Raw genomic sequence first — 24,586 nt, forward strand, 5'->3', positions numbered from 1 at the left:
CTTTTTGTTATGGCATTCAAGTTTAACATGTTTTCGTGTATTTTTAAAAATTAATTAATTAAGTAATTAATTAATTTATTTATGGTCATGTTGGGTCTTCGTTGCTGCACACGGGTTTTCTCTAGTTGTGTCGAGCGGGGGCTACACTTTATTGCAGTGCATGGGCTTCTCATTGTGGTGGCTTTTCTTTTTGTGCAGCATGGGCTCTAGGCGCGCGGGCTTCAGTAGTTGTGGCATGTGGGCTCAGTAGTAATGGCTTGTGGGCTCTAGAGCGCAGGCTCAGAAGTTGTGGCGCATGGGCTCAGTTGCTCCGCGGCACCTGGCATCTTCCCGGACCAGGGCTCGAACCCATGTCCCCTGCACTGACAGGTGGAGTCTTAACCACTGTGCCACCAGGGAAGTCCTGTTTTCGTGTATTTTTAAAAAACTTACATTTCATACAACTGACGCATATCATACAATTCACCCTTTTACAGTGTATAATTCAATAGTTTTTAGTATGCTCACAGAATTTTGCAACCATTGTCACCAATTTTAGAACGTTTTCATAACCCCAAAAAGAAACCTCACACCCTTCAGCAGTCACTTTCCCTTCTCCCCATGCTCCGCAGTCCTTGGCAACCACCAATCTACTTTGTCTATAAGAAAATTGCCTATTCTGGATATTTCATACAGTCGAATCATACAATATGTGGTATTTTTTGACTGCTTTCTTCCACTTAGAATAATATTTCAAGATTCATCTATGTTGTAGCTACATCAGTACTTCACCCTTTTTTTATTGCCAAATTGAGAATGGTTTTTACATTTTCAAAGGATTTTTAAAAAAAACAAAGAATATATGACAGAGACCAAATGTGGCCAGCAAAGTCAGAAATATATTCTGTCTTGCTCTTAACAAAAACATTTGCTCACCCCCAATATAAATGAAAGATTGGCCATGTACTGAAAATGATTAAAGCTGATGGGTACATGGTGATTCATTATACTATTCTCTCTACTTCTGTATATGTTTGAAATTTTCTATAATAAAGTTTAAAAAATTTTCTGATCCTGAGATGATGGGAATTCCTGTGCTTCCTGTTAAAGCAAGTCCAGGGTGCAAAAGAAACCATGAGGTAAAATATATGATGTTCAAAAAAAAAAAAAGATTATGATAAAAGTCCTCACAATGAAAAAAGCATCAAATCTCTAAAATCAGTGGCCTGAAAAAAATTAAATCTTTGCTAAGTTCAATTTTAAAAAAGTTGGTTAGGGCTTCCCTGGTGGTGCAGTGGTTAAAGATCTGCCTGCAAATGCAGGGGACACAGGTTAGATCCCTGGTCTGGGAAGATCCCACATGCTGTGGAGCAACTAAGTCTATGCGCCACAACTACTGAAGCCCGCACACCTAGAGCCCGTGCTCCACAACAAGAGAAGCCACCGCAATGAGAAGCCCGTGGACCACAACGAAGAGTAGCCCCTGCTCGCCGCAACTAGAGAAAGCCCGCATGCAGCAACAAAGACCCAACGCAGCCAAAAATAAAAATTAAAAAAAAAAAAAAGTTGGTTAGTAAGCACTATTATGGACACCTGACTCAAAATGTAACCTACTGGGGAAGTAGGACTAGACGATCAGTAGGTTTTCTAGTTGGTTGGTTGTTTCCAAAAGGATTACTGGGATCCTTAGAGATCACAAAGGTTCCTAAGGTCAGTTCACAGGATTCATTTTCAGACTTTTAAAAGGACTGCCAATTGCCATGATTTTCTAATTTCTCTTACCTCCTCTTTCTGCATTTACAGCTGACTCCACTGAATCAACACACACTTCCATAAGAAACCCATTTGCTGCTCCTAAAATATACAGAGAACAATGAAATTTCATGATGATACTATCCATCCAGACCACGCGACCACAGATATTTTACATTTTGCTGCCAAAATCCAAATGTCTAATGGACCTAGAGACTGTCAAACAGAGTGAAGTAAGTCAGAAAGAGAAAAACAAATATCATATATTAATGCATATATGTGGAACCTAGAAAAATGGTACACATGAACTGGTTTGCAAGGCAGAAATAGAGACACAGATGTAGAGAACAAACGCATGGACACCAAGGGGGGAAGCGGCGGGGGTTGGGGTGGTGGTGCGATGAATTGGGAGATTGGGGTTGACACGTATACACTAATATGTATAAAACATAACTAATAAAAACCTGCTGTATAAAAAAATAAATTAAATTAAAAAAAAAGAAATTATACTGAGAAAAATATACACTGAATGCCAAGTTAATCTTCCTAAAACACAGACCTCATCATCACATTCCAGGTCAAGATTCTTTCGATGGCTTCTCAACACCTGCAGAATATGTTTAAACTTCTTCATAAGGTATGTATATTTAAGAGCAGGGATGGATCCCAAATCCTGACCAGACAACTGATTTGCGTGATTCTAGACAAATTACTTGGCCTAAGTTTTCTATAAAACAGAGTAGGTTTTAGTACCTACCTCAGAGTAGTGAGGATAAAATGAGATAATTCATTTCAAGTGTATAGTACCCACTAAGTATACAAAAAGTACTAGTTGTCATTAATTAACTATACATTATTTCCTCTATATGCCTCAAATTCCCCCTGATCCCCATCCCTGCTCTTGGTTATGCCATCTCCTCAATCCACAGTGCTTCCAGCTCTATCTTTGAATGCTAAAATCTTCCAAGGTTCATGTCAAATCACATTTCCATGATATTTTCTCTCTCCCAAAGTAGGAAATTGTATCTCCCTTTTCTGAACTCATATAACTCTTCATAAACTATATGTTCCTCTTTAAAGCACTAACTCATCTCTTTAAAACATTATTTTCTCATATTATTATTTATGTAGATAGGTGTCTGATCACTCTTACTTGACCGAAACTTCCTAAGTAAAGTCTTTATGTGAGAAATCTTTATTATTACCCACAGTAAGTACATTGTCTACCACAGTACACAATAGACACACAAAGATTTACTAAAGGCTGAATATTTATAAATTCATAAAAATTCATGTATTTACACTAAAGAGTGTGATGAAAACAGAGTTTTGAATTTTTTCTGTAAGTTAAGCACATACTGTTTTTAAAAAAATTAAAACTACTGAATGCATATTTAATAATGCCTAAAAGAATGTTCACCACATACTGATAACTGTTACTACTAGGTGGTGAGATTTAAAGTTACTTTTACTTTCTTCTTTTTACTTTTCTATATTGCTTGATTTTTCTACCCGATGTTGCTTTTATAGTTTTTTTTAAAATCAATTTTCAACTTGAAAAACAAAAGTCTATCATCCACTAACATCAAACTGTAACTGCCTCATTTATTTAGGAGAAGACTATCAGAAAGAGCTAAGTGACACTCTGTGCTCTTAACCAACAACACTGCATTAATTCCATGGTTTTCCTGATAGCCACCCACACCAGCTGTCAGATCAATCTAACTGAACAGTGCTGCAGGGGTACCATTTGCCTCACACAAGAAAACACCTTGGTGGGAATTCCCTGGCAGTCCAGTGGTTAGGACTCAACCTTTTCACTGCCAGGGCCCGGGTTCAATACCTGGTAGGGGAACTAAGATCCCGAAATCTCGTGGCTCAACCTTGGCCAGGGTGGGGATGCACACTTACAGAACAAACTTACAGTTACCAGGGGAGAAGGATGGGGGGCCATCCCCAGGGTGGGGATGCACACTTACAGAACAAACTTACAGTTACCAGGGGAGAAGGATGGGGGGGAGGGACAGACTGGAAGTTTGGGATTGACATGTACACACTGCTATATTTAAAATAGATAACCAACAGGACCTACTGTATCGCACAGGGAACTCTGCTCAATACTCTGTAATAATATAAATGGGAAAAGAATTTGAAAAGAATAGATACATGAAAATGTATAGCTGAATCACTCTGCTGTACACCTGAAACTAACACAACATTGTTAATCTACTCTACTCCAATATAAAATAAAAATTAAAAAAAAAAGAGTAAGGCAATTGTCCTAAAAAAGGAAGTTATTTGTAGGGATCAAAGAAGAGAACATTTGTTTGGAGCAGCAGTTCTCAAAGTGGGGTAGTCCAGTTAACTCTGAACTAGGGCACTCTAACACACTTTCAGAGTCCGTACAGTGAAAATTATTTTCATAGTAATACTGAGACTTTGCCTTTTTCACTCTCATTCTCTCACAAGTGGAGTGGAATTTTGGGGAGGCTACTTGACCTGTCAGATTGAATGCAGAAGCCGGTATGAGAATTCCATTTAGCCAGATGTTAAAGAGATCTGCAAAAATACAAAAACATTGGCACTATTCTCACTATTTTTTGTTTGCTCAGGAAAATGGTGATATTTTTTCATAAAAAATGTTAACATGTAATGGGTTTATTATGTTTTTTTCTAGTTAATAAATATTTTTTAAATTCCTGTTTGATAAAATAAATTTTAAAAATTTCCTGTTTTAATTTCTAACGTGGACAATATCGATAGATTTAACCTATACAAATAAAAGGTCTTTGAGGGTCTGAATAATTTTAAGAGGGCCGAGGGGTCTTGAGATTTAAAAGTTTGAGAACTGCTAGTTTGGAGGAACCAAGAGTTTACGGAGGACGGACCTGCCAAATTCCCTAACACCTGCCATGCCAGCGCACCCTGGCCCGTTAGGAAGAACTCCGGGCTTGGGGCAGCTAAGCTCTGCCACTTGGGAGGGGTGTGGCTTTAGGGACAATCCTCGACCCCGCCGTAGAAGCTACAGGCTATTAAGCGGTCCCCACAGGTTTGGCACTGAGCTCAGCGCTCGACACTGAACCATCACAGCGGTGCCGTGAGGGCGTACTGGTATCCTCAGTGGAGAAGGGAAAAGCCAGGCGGAGAGAAGTTAACCAACTTGAATACGGTCGCACGACGAGATGTGGTGGCGCCGGGATTCGAACCTATATATCTGGCTCCAGAGCCGGGCCACTATCGCCACCAGCCCCCGGGTTTCCACACGTTTAAAGCCGGAATGACAGAATATACCAAACGGGGGCGAAGGGGGGGGTGCTGAGAGGAGAGGGGAAAGTACTTCCAGGGAAATCGCGATTAATCCACTGGCCAGAACCACCGCCGGGCCCAGCCCTCACCCGGGAGCGAAGTCGGCCGACCGCCCCCTCCCCGCCCCCTTCCGCACCCGCCTTCCCGGACGGTATCCGCGCTCGCTTCCGCCCGGACGAGGCTCCCTGCCTCTTCATGCTCCACGCGTTCCTCCCACGTGCGTCTTCGGTTTCCACTCAAGAGTCCGGGTTCCAGCGCGCGCAAGCAGACAGGCGCGTCCTCACGGCTGCGCACACCCCAGCGCGTCCCCGATTTCCACGCCCCAGCAGCCCCCGCGAAAGCCCAGGAGCTAGCGCAGGCGCAGTCACTGCTCGCCCCGGCCTTCTGAAAAGGAGGGGCTCGTTCTGCGTGACCCGGTAGTGCTTCTCCAGTCGGTGGCGGAGAAAGGAGACCAGGGAGTGCAGGAGTGTGGAGGTGGCAGTTGTGCACTGCTCATAGTATGCAGCGATTACTCTTTCCGCCCTTGAAGGCAGTGATGGGGAGCCCGTGTCTCCGGCTCTTGATTCCTGGGGCGGCGCCTAGAACACAGGTACCGCACAGCAGCGGACTGAGTCGCGGAAGCTGGCATGGGGTGAAAGGGCCAGTACAGAGAGAATAATTCTCACATGTCACGTTTCCGTAGCTCCTTGGAGTTCACGACGCATTTACTTATGTCTAGGGCCCCTGAGTTCGGATCTGGACTTACCACTTAGTAGCTGTGGGCTATTAGCCAAGTTGGGTAACCTTTCTGTGCCTCAATTTATTCATCTGCAAAATGGGGATAATAGCACCTACTTCATAAGGGTTGTTGCATTAAATAATTTAATATACATAGAGGCTTAGCACATAGTAAAAGCTCAGTGATTTTTACCCATATATTTGATTTTTGCTCAAAGCTCCCGGATAGTCAGGTTAGGGACTATAACCCCATTCTACAGAGAAAAGTAAATTGAGGCTTAACTTGTCTAAAGTTACTTAGTTAATTAGAAGCAGGATAGGGAAAACATGGGTGTTTGGACTTTTAGGGATAGAGTCAGGAGAGGGCGTTTATTTGCTGAACTAATAATTATTGCGTGATTAATATGCGTTAGGAACTGTTAAAGAAAAGATAAAATACCAAAAGTTTCCTGCCTTAGAGGAAGTCACAGTTCATTCATTTGTAACTGATTTGTCAAATCTTTATTAAGGTCTTGTTATGTAAGGGGACTGTGTTTGAAATGAAGTGTGCAAGAGGGAAAGAGCCAGACTGACTAGACATTGCTGTCCCACAGCTCATAGCTTAGTGGGAGATGGAGACAAACCTCTGTGTACTGAGTGGTACATTACAGTGTGTGATGGAGAGGTATAGTGTGCTGGGAGAGTGACCTGTTGCAGATGTGGGGGAGTCTGGGAATACTTCCTAGAGGAGGTGACATCTAAGCTGAGATCTGCAGGAGGTATTATCAGTCAGGGGACCAGTAGTGCCCCGGTCAGAGAAAAATCATATTTAAAGACCCATAGGAGAGGGCTTCCTTGGTGGCTCCATGGTTGGGAGTCCGCCTGCCGATGCAGGAGAGACGGGTTCGTGCCCTGGTCCGGGAAGGTCCCACATGCCGTGGAGCGGCTGGGCCCACGAGCCATGGCCGCTGAGCCTGTGCGTCCGGAGCCTGTGCTCTGCAACGGGAGAGGCCACAACAGTGAGAGGCCCGTGTACAGCAAAAAAAAAAAAAAAAAGACCCATAGGAGAAATAAAATAATCCTTATTTAGGTGTAGAGTTAAGTCTGGGGGAAATATGCAGAGACCAGAAGGTTCAGGTGATGTGGGGATGGATTGGAGGCAGTTGGGAGTGGATGTAGTCCAGATAAGAGATGATGATTTAGCAGGGCAGTAGCAGTGGAAATGGGGCCATTCAGGGTACTCCACACCAGACAGAGATTGAGTGTGAGTAGCAGTGGAGTGAAGCCTTTCCCTCTTTCTCCAGTTGTAATTTGTCTGTCTTGATCCTTAGTGTGGTTGCAGCTGTGGGTTCAGGCGCCCCTTGAGGCCAGGGCAATACAGCACCATCTCTGAAGTAGCTTTGCAACCTGGAAGGGGTACAGTGTCCCAACCTTCAAAAGCTGCTGAGCGGGTGGTGGGCCGATGGCTCCTGGTCTGCAGTGGAACAGTGGCTGGAGCAGTTATTCTTGGTGGAGTAACTAGGTGAGTAGTTTGTTCATAGTGAGTCAGCTATTTGAGTCATCATTAAAGTGCAGGATGACGGAGGGGGAAGGGACCTTAGAAATCATTTCATCTAGCTCCCTCATTTTACGTATGCAGAAACTGAGGCCTACAGAGGGAACAGGTCTGATGGCTTGCCCAGCCCTAGAACAGTTTAGGGTTTTACTAGTAGAAGCCCTTCATAAAGACTGGTTCAGGTCTTACCTGTTAGCTGTGCATTGTTTGTGTATATTTCCCCCTACAATCAGAGTTCAAATTTGTCACAAAAATTTTTGTACAGTTTGTTTGAATTAAGTGCAGATAAGTTCCATACCTCTCAGTTGGTTCCTATGCATGCCTGTTAGGTCTCTTTAAATCTATAAAGAGATTTTATAGATTTGGATTCTACTCCCTCTATCTCTCCCACCCCCTTTGCAGTTTTTTTGTTGTAGAAGAAACCCAAGTCATTTGTCCTTTTGGATTTTCTCACAGTCTAGATTTTTCTGATTGCATACTTATGTTGTTTAACATGTTCCATTGTCCCCTGTATTTCCTGTAAACAACTTGTTGCTTGATCAGATTCAGGTTGGGGGGCAGGGGGCAAAATACATAGGTTATTAGAACATTCATAAATATCTGGTGTCTATTAGAGATGTCAACAGCCATTGATGATCATTGCCTAAATACATTATTTCACTAGAGTTGCAAAATTGTAATAGGTATTTTATTAGCTCAACTATAAAGAGAAACTTTCATCAGCAATTTGGTTATCCTAAGGTACAATGTATTAGGAAAGGCAAGATAAACACTTGATTCCTTTCCTTTTATTTACCAATTTTCAAAATAAGAAATTGGTTCCTAAGCACTCTCCAAAGGCGACCAGTAAAGTGAGTTTTTAAGTATTAGGAGCTCCTAGTTTTAAATATATTTGATATGTTTCAATCCGTTGTACTGAGATTTGCCCAAATTGTCCCATCTTTAGTCAGTGGGAACCTCTTCAGACTGGCTCCAGAGTCTTTTTGACAGGACCCTAGTAACCTTTGATTCCTTGCTTTCTGTTAAGATGTTCCAGGTTTGTCGTGTACATTTCCTGCCTCAGACCAGAAATCAGCTTTTTTACTTTTGGAATCCTGACCCCTTTTGGTGAAAATACTTTATAGTGTTAATAAAGTATGTGTTCCTCAAATTCTCTCCACATTCCCTGTGCCCTTATTTCAAAATACCTATGTGTTACATAGGCTGTTATGGGAAACTGCAACAAATTTGAGTTGTATTGTCTTTAAATTCACTCAATAACCTAAACCGATTTATATCTGTAGCAGTCTTTTCTCCCTGTGTAAATGATATTGGTTGGGGCTTCCCTGGTGGTGCAGTGGTTAAGAATCTGCCTGCCAATGTGGGGGGCACAGGTTCGAGCCCTGGTTCGGGAAGATCCCACATGCCGTGGAGCAGCTAAGCCCGTGCGCCACAACTACTGAGCCTGCACTCTAGAGCCCGCAAGCCACGACTACTGAGCCCGCATGCCACAACTACTAAGCTCGCGCGCCTAGAGCCCGTGCTTCGCAACAAGAGAAGCCTCCGCAATGGAAGCCCGCGCACTGCAACCAAGAGTAGCCTACGCTCACTGCAACTAGAGAAAGCCCGCGTGCAGCAACGAAGACCCAGCGCAGCCAAAAAATTAATTAATTAATTTAAAAAATAAAATAATATTGGTTATGCATTTAGGACACATTTCTTTCGTCTAAGGGTTGGTTTTATCTGTTAAGGAATGCTAGTGAAAGAAGTAAGGAGAATTTAATGAAATAGTACAAGGAGTAAAGAAATTTGTACCTGATAGCTGCTTCTGACAAAATTCTAAGCAGTAAGAAGAGAGCAAGTTGTCAAAAGAGGAAACGATGAAACGATGTGTTTACCTTTATAGGGGTCAAGTTCAGATCCACTTGCTGCTGTAAACCATTTATGAATAATCCAGTGTGGTGCACACACATATACACACTCAAGTTTAATACACTCAGATTTCTTTCCTATCTTAAGGTTGACGGAGTCTGGCCTCTCAATGGTAGATTGGCATTTAATAAAGGGGATGAAGCCACCTACAAGCCAGGAAGAATGGGAAGCAGAATTCCAAAAATATCAGCAGTTTCCAGAATTTAAAATGTAAGTATTAGAGAAAATCGGGTAAACTTCCCAGTGGGCCCACGCAATCTTTTGCTTATTTAAACATTTCAGAATGTTTAGGTTCCACGATTTTTCGATATTTGGTTCAGTTATGTTTAGCGAGCTCCCTACGCTAAATCTCCAATTCCAAAGTGATTCTGAGGTGGCCGATGAGGAAGAGGGCAGACCAGTCAAGCTTTAAAACCGAGAATGTTCCTGCATTCTGTCAGGAAATAAAAATTAGATGAACTTTTTTCTCTTTCTTATTTTTGACGTCCCTTTTCACCCAGCTTGAATCATGATATGACGCTGGCAGAATTCAAGTTCATCTGGTACATGGAGTACTCACACCGAATGTGGGGTCGCCTTGTAGGCCTCGTATACATCCTGCCTGCTGCCTACTTTTGGAGAAAGGGCTGGCTCACGCATGGCCTGAAAGGACGTGTTCTTGCCCTCTGTGGTTTAGTTTGCTTCCAGGTGAGATTTACTCAAGTTTGGGAAACCAGAGATATTCTCAGGAGCCTCCAAGCTGGCATTGTTTTTAATGAAGTAATCTTTGAAACAGTGTAACAGAGTGGGTAAGAGCATGGATTTTAGTGTCACAGGCCTGGTTTGAAGGCCCAGCTCTGTCACTTAGTAGGGCATGTTGTCTAACCTCTGTAGGCTGTGCTTTCCTTACCTGTAAATGGGGACAATAATAGAAACTACCACTTAGGTTCTGTGAATATTAAGTGAGATCATGCATGTAAAGTGCTTAGAGTAGTGCCTGGAATCAGTAAGCACTCAGTAAATATGTTTTTATGTCACAAGAATTAGAGTTTCTTTTCCATTATGGCTTTCTTCCTGGGGTTCTTGTATCCTCCCTTTTTCTAACTTGCCTGCTCTATGGGGAAGTGGGATCCCTATACTAGAATGGCTATAGAAGCAAACAGGGAAATTCCAGAAGAGAGAAACATTCTGTGGGATAAAGAATCTTAGAATACAGATGTAGCTGAGAGCTGAAAGTATAAATGGTGATTAAAATTATATAAGTTGAACTTCTCTCTTTTCTTAAGGAAAAGAGCTTTGAATGACTCCCACAGTTAAGGGGTTAGGGAAGCCTGAGAGCCAAGGAAAGGAGTGTTAGAGAAGACACATGTGAGTATTTGGGTCAAGGTATACAGGCCCTAAGGGAGAGTCTCAGAGCATCAAAGAAATACCAAAATTTGATCAGGAGGAAGCTAATTGGTTGATTTAACTCAAAGTGGTAAGAATACGAACCAATGAAAAGGAATTAAGGAGGGAGATGTAAGAGACAAAATAAAGGCGATAGAAAAAGATAATAAAGAGTTAGACATTAATAAAAATCTAATAGAAACTAGGGAGGATTGGTGAAACAAAGTGAAAGTTTGTTTCAGAATTAAAAAGAAAAATAAAACCTACTTAAGATAGACTTCCAGGGAGGCAAAAATTTGAAGATGGCAAGAGGAGGAAAGTGAGGGCTGGCAAATCACACTGTATACTCCCTCATCTTCCAGTGTCCTGTGCAGATGAAATCACAATAATTAGAACATCTAGGGTAGTCTTGAAGGGGGAAAGAAATACCCAAAAAGACTTCCTGAGGAGTATATATTTAGAAAAGGCGGGATTCTCCCATCTCTTTAACATGATTATTGGCTGGGGAGAGTCAGAGTGAAAGGGTACCTTATCTGATATGACTAGAACTGACAGTTGTTTGGTTACTTGAAAAAGTCAGTTAAAACAGGGAATCATAGAATAATAATACATACCTTAAACTTTTCAACTTAAACATGTACTTTCATTACCATTTTTTTAAAAGAGGAGTAGAAATTTAGACACTTTCAAACCAATTTGCCTGAAAAGCCTTATAGATTTTTATGACTTCCCCCCAAACCTTTAGAATTGTCTTTTTCCACCTAACATGACAGTAATTGTTTTTAAGGAGTTATCTTTGTCAGGTTTCTCCAAAGCATCTAGTTTTTGTAAAATCAGCTGTCTTTTTACTTTCATATTTCACTGGTTTACATAATGTTAAATTACGCCAAGTATTTGTAAGCTTTTGGCCAAATACACTTTTGTGTACTTTTCTATATTTGGCTTCTACTTCAATAAAATGTTATTCTAAACAGTGGTGTAGTATTTTTGGTGCTGTATGTGGAAACTGGGTAGGTCTCAATTCCTGGGATACTGGGGATATGGGAGGGTATGGAAAGGAGGAGTTAGGTGGGAGTACTCACTTTCTCAGAGAGTAAAGTTGAATAAACAGCTTCAACCTTGTTTTGTTTGCCTCTTCTCTTTTTGGTTGCAGGGCCTGTTGGGATGGTATATGGTGAAAAGTGGCTTAGCAGAGAAACCAGATTCCCATGACATCCCTCGGGTCAGTCAGTACCGCCTTGCCGCCCACCTGGGATCGGCCCTTGTGCTTTATTGCACCAGCTTGTGGACCTCGTTCTCGCTGCTGCTACCTCAGCACAAGGTGAAGTCAGTCTGTATTGTTTACCACATCTGTACAGATGCTGACAGGGTCAGAGAAATGGAAATTCTGGTACTAATGGGAAGTTATTTGTCAAAATGCATGCATTCCCTTAGTAACACCTATCAGTTTTACCAGAAGCTAGAGATAATCAAAGTTTAGAGAAACACTGAACTTTGGGACTCTGGATAGCTGTGGGACGGCAAAGTAAAAACTGCAATTATTCTTTTGGGCTGGAGCAGCTTATTCAAAGGAGAATTAGTATAGGTGCCAAATATTTTGTCAGCATTGCCTATCAAGAAAGATGAAAAGATGAATTTTAGAAAAAGGAAAGAGTACCAACAACAAGAGATACCCCAACCACTTTACTTCTGACTCCCAGAGGGATGATGGATGGAGAGGTGAGGAAGACCAGAACGAGAGCTATTTGTAGACCTTTAGTGGTGTGCAAGAGTGACGTTGAGTTGTTTGTTCTTTATGTGGGGACCCTACCATTCAGCAAATCTAACAAAATAGTAAACCGTAGTGATCTTGCTTAAAAGTATTTTCTCTGTATGCTGATTAAAGGAAAACACTAGGTATTTTTAAAATGAGTATTATTTTAGGTATTAAAGTCATGGTTGGCCTGGATAACCTGTTCATGGAGTGAAGTTTAGGATGATAGTAGGACTTTTAAATAGAATCATCCAGTAGGTACTTGGAGCCAGTGGTCTGGATCCCAATAAGGACAGGAGATGTTGACTTGGCAGTCATCCCACAGGGAAGCCAGGTGGGGCTGAAACATTGGTATAGTAGATAATCCACACCTGAGCAGTTCCTGTTCCTCTTACTTTCAAAGGCAGACTTCTAAAATGAATTGACTACATCCGTAGCTGTACATCCTAACAACGCATTCTTGTTTTCCAGTTCTTGTCATCTGGCTTCCCCACCCACCCCTATATATACCCAGCCACACATTCACCTCCACACTTATACACATGCCCATACTCTCCTAAATACTCTGTACTGAATGGTACTCTTAAAGGTTACCAATGACTTTTTAATTATTAATTGTTTTTCTCTTTTTGTTTATTTATATTCTGCACTAATTACAGAAAGGATTTGAGATGCTAGTCAACCACATAGAACTGTGCTGTCCAGCACAGGAGCTGCTAGCCACATGTGGCTATTTAAATTCTAATTAAAATTAAATAAAATTAACTTTATATAAACAAACTTGTTATCGACTTAAACTTTAAATAAAATTAACTTTTTAAAAAATTTTCAGTTGCTCTAGCCTCATTTTAGATCCTCATTAGCCACATATTGGACAGCACAGATAACAGAACATTTCCGTCATCACAGAAAATTCCAATGGACAGTGCTGATACACCGTCCTACAAAATCTTAGTATAAAGTTCTTACTAAATATTTGTTGATTCACTGATTATTATCACAAGTTGGCTACAGTAAAAATAAAAACAAATTTTGGCTTTACCCAAAACACTAAGTGCAAGAATCTCTACTCTAGGCATTTTATGCAGTTTCGATTCTGATTATATTTGCTAAACATGAATTATTACACACAGCATGAAAATCCAGTTCTGTACCTTAAGTCACATCACTTTAACCATGGTGAAGTGTTTTCCCGTGAACAATGCAGATCATTCAGTTACTGAACAGATATATATTGAATACCTATATGCCAACTACTGGGCTAGGATTACTATAATAAGCAAGTCAGATGGCAGTTCCTGCCTTCACAAAACTTACAAGGTAGCAGGGAAGACAAATAGTAAATGTATAAATTTAATAAAATTTAGATAGAATAAAATAGAATATCTGCTGGGAGTACTTAACCTAGTCTAGGGGTCAGAGAAGATCTGACCTCAGATTGTCTCTGGGGTTTGGCCTTGGAGATCTTTGCTGCCTTTCATAGTTCCTGCATTGTTTATCTGTGTGATTTTTTCTTATTTAGTTGCCTGAAACACGTCAACTCCTGAGGTTGAGACGATTTGCTCATGGAACTGCAGGCCTGGTGTTCCTTACGGCTCTCTCAGGTAGGACTCTTCTTATCAAAGATGGCCTAGCTTCATTCCACATTCAGGTGGGATTTCTTGCCTAAAGCTTTCCTCCTGTATCTTTATATTTCCTTTTCATACCTGCCTCTGTCATATACCACCATCTTCATCCTCTTGTTTCTTATTCCCTCCTCCCTTCCCCAAATCCTGCTTTCCAGTTGGTTGAACAAAAATATTGAGTATCTATCTGGATCCAGACTGTCTAGGTTCAAATCCTGGCTTTACCACTTGTGAACTACATGACCTTGGACAAGCTATGTAACCTCTCTGGGCTTCATGACCTCATCTATAAAATGGGGAAGATGATAATAGTTTGAGTAATATATGTGAAGTGCTTAGCACCTCACATGTAGCAAAGGCTATGTAAGTGTTAGCTGTTGTTATTATATATACATTATTGTTATTATTATTATTTTTGGCTGCGTTGGGTCTCTGTTGCTGTGCGTGGGCTTTCTCTAGTTGCAGCGAGCAGGGGCTACTCTTCATTGCAATGCACGGGCTTCTTATTGCAGTGGCTTCTCTTGTTGCAGAGCATAGGCTATCGGTATGCGGGCTTCAGTAGTTGCAGCACGTGGGCCCTAGAGTGCGTGGACTTCAGTAGCTGCGGTGCGCAGGCTGTAGGGCGCGTGGGCTTCAGTAGTTGTGGCTCATGGGCTTAGTTGTTCCGCAGCATGTGGGACCTTCCTGGAGCAGGGATTGAACCCGTGTCCCCTGCATTGGCAGGCGGATTCTTAACCACTGCGCCACCAGGGAAGTCCCGACATTATTGTTATTATTACACTACACCAAGATGGGTCCGACAAAAGCCTGTCCTCAAAGATGGCCTTAGATGGGGAGTTTACTGGGGCAAAGAGACTAACACAGATCTTTATCATTCTTCAAATCACACCTCTACCTCTCTTACTCTGGAACTGCCCTATACAATTATCAGTAGCCTCATGTGACTATTTAAACTTAAGTTACTTAAAAGTAAATAAAATTTAAAGTTTAGTTTCTCATTCACATTAGCCACATTTCAAGTGCTCAGTAGCCACGTGGGTGGCTAGCAGCCACTGTACTGGATGGATGACAGATATAGAACATTTCCATCATCTTAGAAAGTTTGATTGGACAGCACAGCTCTAAATAAAACCATCAAACCAGTGATCCACCCAAACCTCCTCCCCTTTTTTTGGTGGAAGAACATGAATTTTGACTTTATAAATGCCATTTATAAAAATAAGGAATGTGACTTAACATACCTGAATCTTTGATCATAACTAATGGATCAGTTATCCATTAAATTCATGCATACATTCTTTGTGTGTTTACCCAGGATTTAGTTTATAAGATTTTTTTGAGCACTTGAGGAAGACAGATAATAAACAACAAAACATAACATGTCAGATAATGTTTGGTGCTTCGAAGAAAAATAAAGCAAGATAAGGGGATAGAGGTGGGCTGGGGGAGGGCTATCTTATGCAGTATAGGATAACTGGGGAGATCTCTTTGATAAGGTGACATTTGAGTGGAGACTTGAGGAAGTGAAGGAGTAAATTAACTAGTTCCAGAATAGATGAGTAGTTCTCAGTTGGGGAGGTAAGCAGGACATCACAATCACTAAGGGAACTTTTCTAAACTAATATGCCTCCTCTAGAGCTTCTAGTCCACCCCTCCAGGGGAGGCATCCCAGAATCTTGGGGTGGGAATAGGTAAGGATGCAGGGGTTTTTTGTTTTTTTTTAAGTTTCCATGGTGATTGTGATATATATTCCCTGTTTTGAGAACCTGTGCTATTGATCTTTCTATTCTCTGACTATTCCTTTTGTCTAACTCTGGGATAATAAACATTTTCTATGTCAGAACTAGTATTTGATCTTTGATCTCTTCTTTCTTTCATTTTAATAAATACTTTTTACCTTGGAATACAGGGGCTTTTGTGGCAGGGCTGGATGCTGGGCTTGTTTACAACTCCTTCCCCAAGATGGGAGAATCTTGGATCCCAGAGGATCTCTTTACCTTCTCCCCTCTCCTGCGGAATGTTTTCGAGAATCCCACCACGGTGCAGTTTGATCACCGGATTCTGGTAAGTCTGGCTGGTGGTTACTGGCTACTAAGGACAGGGAGCCTCTTACAGACTCTGCGGTGTCTGAAGCACTGATGGCAACGCTGAGACGGTAGAGTGGGAATCAGATTTCCTTTTCTTTTTAGAAGAAATTTAGTACCAGTTTTCTGATGTGACGTTTTTGTCTTAATTACCCACACCCCTCTAGCCAAATTCTGACTTTCAGGATACTGCCACCTTCTAAAAGTTCAAATATGCCTTTTATCATCTGGCAAATGATTAACTCCCCTCAATCCTGCACATGCATAGGAGAGTCATTTTAGCAAAACTGAGGCCGAGTAGAGAAGAGAGTACAAAGACAGTGGTTGCTGAACACACAGCTGTCAGGGCTGAACCAAGACCCCAGGAAGCTAAGAGCATCATAAATACTCATTTTATTTAAGCTAATATTTATTAAGGGCCTGCTGTAAGATCAGCTTGGTGGCCTGGGCACGATAAATTGGAGCAGGGAAAGATCAGCAGCAAGGAGACCCGGGAGAAGCAGTAGTGCTATTGTAGTAATGCCGTGAGAATGATGGGGTTCAGGGCTTAATGGTGGGACTGGGATTGAGAAGCTTGGTGAATCTGAGAGAGGTTGTAGGGAATAGAAGACTGGCTGCAGGAATAAAGGTAAGGAAGGATCAAAGGAGATCCCAGAGTTTCTTCTGTGGCATGTTTAAAACACACCAGCAGAAATGGGACTATTGGAACGAGTGTTGAGCTAGAGACAGAGGATGTCATCAGACTGAGGTACGTTGAGTGTGAGATGAGAGAGAGGCCCAGGGGCCCAGGGGCCTCATATCCAGATGGAATGCTGGGGCTTGGGCAAGTTACCTTGTGTGGGCTCAGTCCCCACTGCCACACAGCATTTTGGAATAAGTCAGGTCTGGTTGAAATTGTCATCGTGGACAGCTCTGAAAAGGAAAAGAAATGAAATTGGTATAGAAAATGATAGAAAAACATTCTGCTTGACATCATGGAAGGGGGATGGAAACCTTCCTGCCAGCTGCAGACTCTTTCTGAAGAGGTGGAAATGAAAAGGAGACTTCAGATCATTTTTAGCCCTAGCTGGCAGCACCACCACCTCCTCTAGTCACAGCCCAGGGAAACAATAACCCTCGTGTGCTGGTGTTAGCCCTGTTTTAAAAATACAGGATTGGAGTAGAGATAAAATTAGGGATAAGGATGAAAAGAATAATTTAAAAACCGAGGGCCACACGTGGGGGACACCCACATTGGAAGGTGGATAAGATTGCTGAGTGTGTATAAAGTGGTACGTGCAGAAACTTTAGGTGGAGCCATGCCTGGCTGGCATTGAAGTGGCAAACAGAAGAGGAGCGTGGAAGAAGCTGAGGAGGAGTAATCAGGTGGTCCTCTGCCTGGGAGGGGAAAGTGCTTAGTGGTTATTCAGTGGATCTGGTGGAGTTACCTGTAAGGTGAGCAGAAACCAGGAGGGTGGGACATTTCTTCCTGGCACTTGATGAGACACTTTCCTCCCTGCAGGGAATCACTTCAGTTGCTGCCATTACAGCACTCTACTTCCTCTCCCGGAGAATTCCCCTTCCTCGAAGGACCAAGATAGCAGCAGTGACTCTGCTAGCTTTGGCTTACACACAGGTATAAACCACTTCTTTTTGTTCTGAAGGTGTCTTCAAAACAAAATTTAGGAAGAAAGGTGACAGACTAGGAGAAAATATTTTCAATATTTATAGTAGACTAAAAGGTTAACAACCAGAAAATAAGTAAAGGATATTGATACACAATTCTCACAAGAGGAATGATGAATGGCCAATAAATATGAAAAGCTGTTTAGCCTCACCTATGATCAGAGAGGAACAAATTAAAGCAATGTGTGCCATTTTGTACCTGTCAGATTGGAAAAAAATGAAAAAAAAAGGTAAGCAGATGTTGGCATGGGTATAGGAAAATAGATACCTTTGTATATTCTTAGCGAGAGCATGAGTTGGTATAGATCTTTTTAGTTGGCGTTTGGCAATATCTTTTGAAGTGTTAAATGTTTAATCCTTTCATCAAGCATATTGACTTATTAATGCCTGCTCTGTCCAAGGAAATTCATTGTGGAATTACTGTGATAGTGAAAAATTGGAAACAGCCTAAATAAACATCTATGGTATATCCATACTGTGGAATACTGTACTGTAGTTTAAAATAATAAGATCTCAAGACATACATTAAGTGGAAAAAAGCAAGTGACAGAACAATATATTTTTTTAAAAGCACCAAGCTGTTTTTCTATAAACATGTATACAAAAGTATAGGTGTGTAGAAACTGATAACAGTGGCTAGCTTTGGGGAGGAGAACTGGGCTAGATGAAGGATAATTAAAAGGAATTTTAGCTTTATCTAATTTGTTTGAATTTCCTTTGTTTTAAGTCTACTTGTGAAATTTAACAATATATGTTTTAATGTTCTGATGGGAGAATGTGGAGGATTTGTGTATCTGGTTATCCATGCCAGTCATTTCAGCTCTGCATATGTGGTTCCTACTTGGCTTACTGCTTTCTTTCCTTTGTAACAGGTGGGCTTGGGCATTAGCACTCTGCTGATGTACGTGCCAACTCCTTTGGCTGCCACTCACCAGTCGGGCTCCCTGGCTGTTCTCAGTGCTGCCCTTTGGCTCATGAGTGAACTCCGAAGAGTCCCAAAATAATTCTCAAGGATCAGCTTCCTAGGACTGAAACTGTGCTTCTGAGAGATTATCATCAGAGAACACAAGAACTTGAACTTTTCTGAGAGGATGACCTTGGTATACCAAGTGGTTTCCAAATTGATCAAGTTATTTAAATTGTTTGCCTGTTTTTGGGACAGTCACTGAATCAAGAAAGTCATTAAGTATGATTATGCTAAAGGTTCCTTTTTAAATCCATTACTTTTTGTGTTGAAATTCGGATTTAATGTAGAGAAAGAATTGTCTGTCATTTGCTTCTTAACAGCCTCTGTCTCAGGATTCTTAAATGTTGACAAGCTGTTGGTTCTACATGCATAATCTCTGTCTCCTTGACTTCCCGAGTCCTGGATTCTGCCTATGTAGAAATTCTTTATGGTCTCAACTTCACTTCCATCACGTAAAGATTCAAAGGGATAGATTGGCATACCCTAAAGTAGCCAGATAGCCTTCAGCAAGAAATAGCTGCTGTCTTCTAGTGTTCTGATTTTCAAAACTGGGGAAAGCACTAACCTAGATCCTCCTGAGATAGGGCTGTTACATTACTAGGTGAGATGAATGGAATACAGTATAAATCAGTTCCTGAAAGGGTTTCTCAACAGCCTCATGGATAAGAAAAATATGGCCTTGATGGTATAGTACATGGACATCTATTCAGGTATTTAAACAAACTGTTGATTAATGAATGTGTGATTTTGGCCTCTATTGATATTTCACAGGGCTCTTATTCAACTTTATTTTTTAAATCAGCAGTTTGAATGAAGGCATCAGAAAGATTTGAGAGTGGAGCAACCCAACATTGCTGATGTAATAGAAGACAATTACAACTCAAAACAGTTCCAGAATGGCACCATGAAGATGAAATTAAACAGGTCATAAATGTAGCATCTTCATTTAAATTATAAATAGCTTGTATAAATTTGGGGTAGAGAAAACTGGCTTATCATTTTATATAAAAAAAACTTAGGGGAGGGACTTCAGTTGGACACAGGCTCGACATGAACCAGCCATGGGATGACACTGATAAAAATTAGTGGTGTTTCAGATTTTATCAATAGAAGTGTCACAGCCATGGTCAGAAGACCTCAATGCAAATGCTGCATTTCACTCTGGGTACCACATTTTTTAAGGAGGATATATATCCAGACAAAGGGACCAGGATGGTGAGGAGTCCAGAACGTGTGTCACACAGGGAATACTTGAAGGAACTAGGGATATTCAGCTGGAGGAGAACGTTCGGAGAGAAAACAAGAATCCTGCCCTTGAGAAGTTGAAGCTCCTTCATGCAGAAGAAGGAATGAGCTTCCTTTGTGCTGCAGAGCTGGGAGCAGTGGGTGAAAGTTGCAGAAAGTTAGTTTTTAGTTTTGTAGAAGGCAAGAGTCAATTGGACCAAATCAAATGCCCACGAGGGTCAGGCTGGTGCTGAGTGGCAAACTGGAGAGCACGTACCTGAATAAGGGACTACACTGCTGCTGAGTGCTGGCCTCTTGCTGCTCTGCAGGTCCAGAGTTGTCAGATCTGATTTTTCAAAGAAACTAAACATCCAGATTTTTATGTGAATGCTGTCAAGTCTTTTAGAACATTATGCAGGCTAAACAGATCTGGGAGCCATAAATGACCTAAGATTTGCCCCTGTACAATCGCTGGACTAATGATCTCAGTTCCCTTTCAACTCCAATATTCTCTGGGTTTCAGTGTGACCAACAGTGTATCATTCTCAAATGGTTCTTAGCAAAATACAATTAGTTTGATTCTTAAAAAGTCCTGCCCCCTGGAGCTGGTTCCCAACTTCTCTCATGTTAGAATCTTTCAGAATCCTATCCCCAGCCTCAGTCAAGACCAATTAAATCACAATCTCTGAAAGCAGTAATAAGTGAATTCCCCAGGTGATTCTGATGTGCAAAGTTTGTGAACCACTGCCCTAGGCCTTAATAGCCTAGTTACCTTAGAAAGTTTTGACCACTTTATTCCCATTCCCTCCAAATTTCCACCCCACCCTATCATCTCATTTAATCTGCTTTGTTGATCCCGTTAGTGTGCTAATGGGGTATCACCTCTTCTAGATAGAATTCTCTAAAGAAGGGGAGCTGCAGTCACTGGGGCAGGTTGCCATACCATCATCTCCTGATCCCCAAATTAAGGTTGTTCTTAGTTAATAACAGAGTCTGCAGAGGGCAGCCTGATCCAACTCAAAGAACCACATGCTAATGCTGCTACTGTTCCCTCCAAAAAAGGAGCACTGAATGAATTCAATAAGTTTAAGTTGCAGATGTTTTACTTCATTGTTTCTTTTATTAAAGATGAATAAGTTTGGAAAAACAGATCTGGTTGCATTGAGTTATATAACTGTATTATGCCCATCTATGAGCTCCTGGATATTATCGGAATTATTTTTGTTTGCATTATTCCCAGCACCAGACACATACCAAATATTGCACGAATGAATGGAAAATGATTACAAACTGATGTCCCAGACACTGCTTTCAAAATAAGTCATCATACCTAGAAGATGAAATGGATTTCCCTTAATATTTTCAAAAGTCTCTCAACAATTCTGTCAGTTGTTTTTAAAACATCAAAGGAGATTAATACACCTGGCTTTCTTAATCAACCCAGAATAGCTTTGTCTTTAACTTAGACTGACAAATGCTGTCCATTTTGGCAGGGGTAATATTAGCCACTGCCTAAAGTGATGCTGGCTGCAAAGACCAACACTGATGATCATAATAGCAGGATAGCCAGTTTATCTTCAGCAATCCTTCCAGTCCTGGCATGAATGGTGGGTTGTATACTGGCATGTTTCACATATATACCCATGTCCCTGCATAAGAATGCATCCCCTCTCTAATATGCATTGCACATTTTGTTCAACACTGATTTAACAGTATTTATCAGAATTTCAAGAACTGTTCAGTAAAACTATTATTTAATGTGAAGTGTTAGAAAAACATACAAGCTTAGCAACCCCCAAAAGTGATGCCATGCAGGCAGCCTTTGGTTTTTTAAAGCAAAAAGGGAGTTCTTAGTTGTGGATCATAATAAAAAGATGTCTTTCAACACTGCAGGATCCAATGCTCAAGGCAGAAATCATGGAGGAGACAAGGCATATACTTCAGGACTGCAACTAAAGGGGAATTGTAGGATAAGAATTTCAAACACAGCATAATGACAAATTCCAGAAATCAAAGTGTTTGGGACCCTTGCTAGCAGAGAAAGATTTTTATGAAGGTAGTTAGGGCCAGAGCCTTCACCATCAGCAGTCGTTAGAGGCTAAACTCTGGCAGGTGCTCTGTAGGAGGGGCTGCTTAGGAAAGTATCAGGGCTACTTTACACTGGAGAAGTGGAGAGTGGAGAGGAGTGGTAGGCTGCCACAGGGCATATGAGTGGCTTCACTACTTAAAAAGGAGAGTCTCAGCTTGCCTGAAGTGATGCGTACGTGGCTATAATCATCCCGTGATTCTGAAATTTTTTTCCATTTTGGTCTTTATAAAAATGGCAAGCAACGATTAAATACATTTTAAAAGTAGAAAGCCCTTTAAAAGTATGGGTAATGATTCAATTTTACAAATAAAACGGTATTATTGCTCAGACTTCCAGAGAAACAAAATGGTCAATGGATGTATTCCTCCTCTGTCCCTCTAATAATGGTACTGAGAAATAATGAAATATTAGGGGGAAAAGGAAACATGTAATAATATAAGAGAAGTGTATTCGGATATTAAAAAAAAAGAGTCCTCATTTTTTAACAAATATATTTTATAATACCAACAAATCCTCACAAATTTGTCAGAGCATATGGCCCTAGTGGCAGGACTTGAGATTAGCATAACCTGAGACTAGTTTGGGAGAATTTGAAACATTTGCTGCTACTTCTACCTTAATTCTTAATTCCAACTGAAGTTTCATCACATACCACAGCAAAAAGGGAAATTAGATGCTAGTTCTGAATTCGTTTGAAAAGAAGTCTAAAAACAGCAAGAAGAAACAGCACTCTGTTTCTGTAAGGGAGTCTAGGAACTGCCCAATAATTACAACCAAGTTCCTTAATGAGGTAGCTCTAATAAACATTTATATCTTAAATAATTTAGATTGTAACCATAACATGAATTGCTTGGATGCTGTGGTTAAGAAAATTGCACAAAATTAAGCAAATTGTTTAAAAAAGAGATGTCTAAAATTTTAAATTATTGAAAGATATGAAGCTAGAATGGACGTAGTGAAAACCTGATACTATTTTTAACAAAGCATTTCTTTCATATTTTATTCCTAAATGTGAGCAATCACAAATGAGTATCAGAAGCAGTTATAAAGACTGCGCATGGTTAGTTGCAGTCAGCTGTGTGAAACACACAGTCTTGCAAGAAGATTCTGTCAATGATCATTTCATTGTATTACTACTGTTCTGGGTGTCAATTTCATCATCCGTAAAATCATGGGGGTTAACCAGAAATCTCTAAAGTCTCAGCTTTAAAAATCTCATTTTCTGGAGATTGGTTCAAGATGGAGTAGAAAGACCTGCTGTCACTCCCTCTTGCAAGAGCACCAGAAACAAAACTAACTGCTGAACAAGCATCGACAGGAGGACACTGGAACTCACCAAAAAAAGATATCCCATACCCAAAAACAAAGGAGAAGCCACAATGAGACGGTAGGAGGGGCACAATCATAATAAAATCAAATTCCATAACTGCTGGATGGGTGATTCACAAACTGGAGAACACTTATACCACAAAAGTCCCCCACTGGAGTGAAGGTTCTGAGCCCCACGTCAGGCTTCCCAACCTGGGGGTCCAGCAACAGAAGGAGGAATTCCTAGAGAATCAGACTTTGAAGGCTAGTGGGATTTGATTAAAGGACCTCGACAGGACTGGGGGAAACAGAGACTCCACTCTTAGAGGGCACACACAAAGTAGTGTGTGCATCAGGACCCAGGGGAAGGAGCAGTGACCCCACAGAAGACTAAACCAGACCTACCTGCTAGTGTTGGAGAGTCTCCTGCAGAGGTGGGAGGTGGCTGTGTCTCACCGTGAGGACAAGGGCACTGGCAGCAGAAGTTCTGAGAAGTACTCCTTGGCGTGAGCCCTCCCTGAGTCCACCATTAGCCCCACCAAAGAGCCCGGGTAAGCTCCAGTGTTGGGTCACCTTAGGCCAAACAACCAACAAGGAGGAAACCCAGCCCCACCCATCAGCAGACAACTGGATTAAAGTTTTACTGAGCTCTGCCCACCAGAGCAACAGCCAGTTCTACCCACCACCAGTCCCTCCCATCAGGAAACTTGTACAAGCCACTTAGATAGCCTAATCCACCAGAGGGCAGACAGCAGAAGCAAGAAGAACTACAATCCTGCAGCCTGTGGAACAAAAACCACATTCACAGAAAGAGAGACAAGATGAAAAGGCAGAGGGCTATGTACCAGATGAAGGAACAAGATAAAACCCCAGAAAAACAACTAAATGAAGTGGAGATAGGCAACCTTCCAGAAAAAGAATTCAGAATAATGATAGTGAAGATGATCCAGGACCTCAGAAAAAGAATGGAGGCAGAGATTGAGAAGATGCAAGAAATGTTTAACAAAGACCTAGAAGAATTAAAGAACAAACAAACAGAGACGAACAATACAATAACTGAAATGAAAACTACACTAGAAGGAATCAATAGCAGAATAACTGAGGCAGAAGAACGGATAAGTGACCTGGAAGACAGAATGGTGGAATTCGCTGCTCCAGAACAGAATAAAGAAAAAAGAATGAAAAGAAATGAAGACAGCCTAAGAGACCTCTGGAACAACATTAAATCCAACAACATTCGCATTATAGGGGTCCGAGAAGGAGAAGAGACAGACAAAGGACCCAAGAAAATATTTGAAGAGATTATA

General features: G+C 41.2%; 3 protein-coding genes across 8 annotated transcripts in view; 1 reads left to right on the top strand and 2 right to left on the bottom strand.

Moving 5' to 3' along the window:
- Positions 1-5,375, bottom strand: part of CUTC (cutC copper transporter) — a gene marked incomplete at its 3' end in the record, with an annotated part of 30,056 nt that extends 24,681 nt beyond the window's left edge. For 3 of the 4 annotated variants that reach the window (XM_079900653.1, XM_079900652.1, XM_079900654.1), the window contains exons 1-2: positions 5,174-5,312; positions 1,762-1,833 (exon numbers count right to left, since the gene is read on the bottom strand). In XM_079900653.1, the coding sequence (XP_079756779.1) occupies positions 1,762-1,833; positions 5,174-5,234 (133 nt within the window). In that variant the 5' untranslated portion in view covers positions 5,235-5,312. Of the gene's footprint in view, positions 1-1,761; positions 1,834-5,173 lie in introns of all 4 variants that reach the window. The other variant, XM_079900655.1, reaches the window with a different exon arrangement.
- A 120-nt stretch (positions 5,376-5,495) lies between these two features.
- On the top strand, positions 5,496-24,033 carry COX15 (cytochrome c oxidase assembly homolog COX15). Of its 2 annotated transcripts, XM_079900650.1 has the most exons (9): positions 5,496-5,626; positions 7,065-7,255; positions 9,287-9,409; positions 9,700-9,886; positions 11,718-11,885; positions 13,840-13,921; positions 15,852-16,006; positions 17,528-17,641; positions 18,564-24,033. In XM_079900650.1, the coding sequence occupies exons 1-9, from the start codon at positions 5,537-5,539 to the stop codon at positions 18,693-18,695; spliced, it is 1,242 nt and encodes a 413-aa protein (XP_079756776.1). In that variant the 5' UTR covers positions 5,496-5,536; the 3' UTR covers positions 18,696-24,033. The 2 variants fall into 2 exon arrangements, with proteins under 2 accessions (XP_079756776.1, XP_079756777.1); XM_079900651.1 differs by lacking the exons at positions 15,852-16,006; positions 18,564-24,033 and having other exon boundaries at positions 17,528-18,045.
- Positions 16,795-24,586, bottom strand: part of ENTPD7 (ectonucleoside triphosphate diphosphohydrolase 7) — a 52,357-nt gene continuing 44,565 nt past the window's right edge. The window contains exons 14-15 of one of the 2 annotated variants that reach the window (XR_013824346.1): positions 17,454-17,663; positions 16,795-16,938 (exon numbers count right to left, since the gene is read on the bottom strand). The gene's annotated coding sequence lies outside the window, so the exon portion shown is untranslated. Of the gene's footprint in view, positions 17,664-24,586 lie in introns of both variants that reach the window. The other variant, XR_013824347.1, reaches the window with a different exon arrangement.

Source organism: Stenella coeruleoalba (genome assembly GCF_951394435.1).
Source record: "Stenella coeruleoalba genome assembly, chromosome: 16".
Lineage (NCBI taxonomy): Eukaryota > Metazoa > Chordata > Mammalia > Artiodactyla > Delphinidae > Stenella > Stenella coeruleoalba.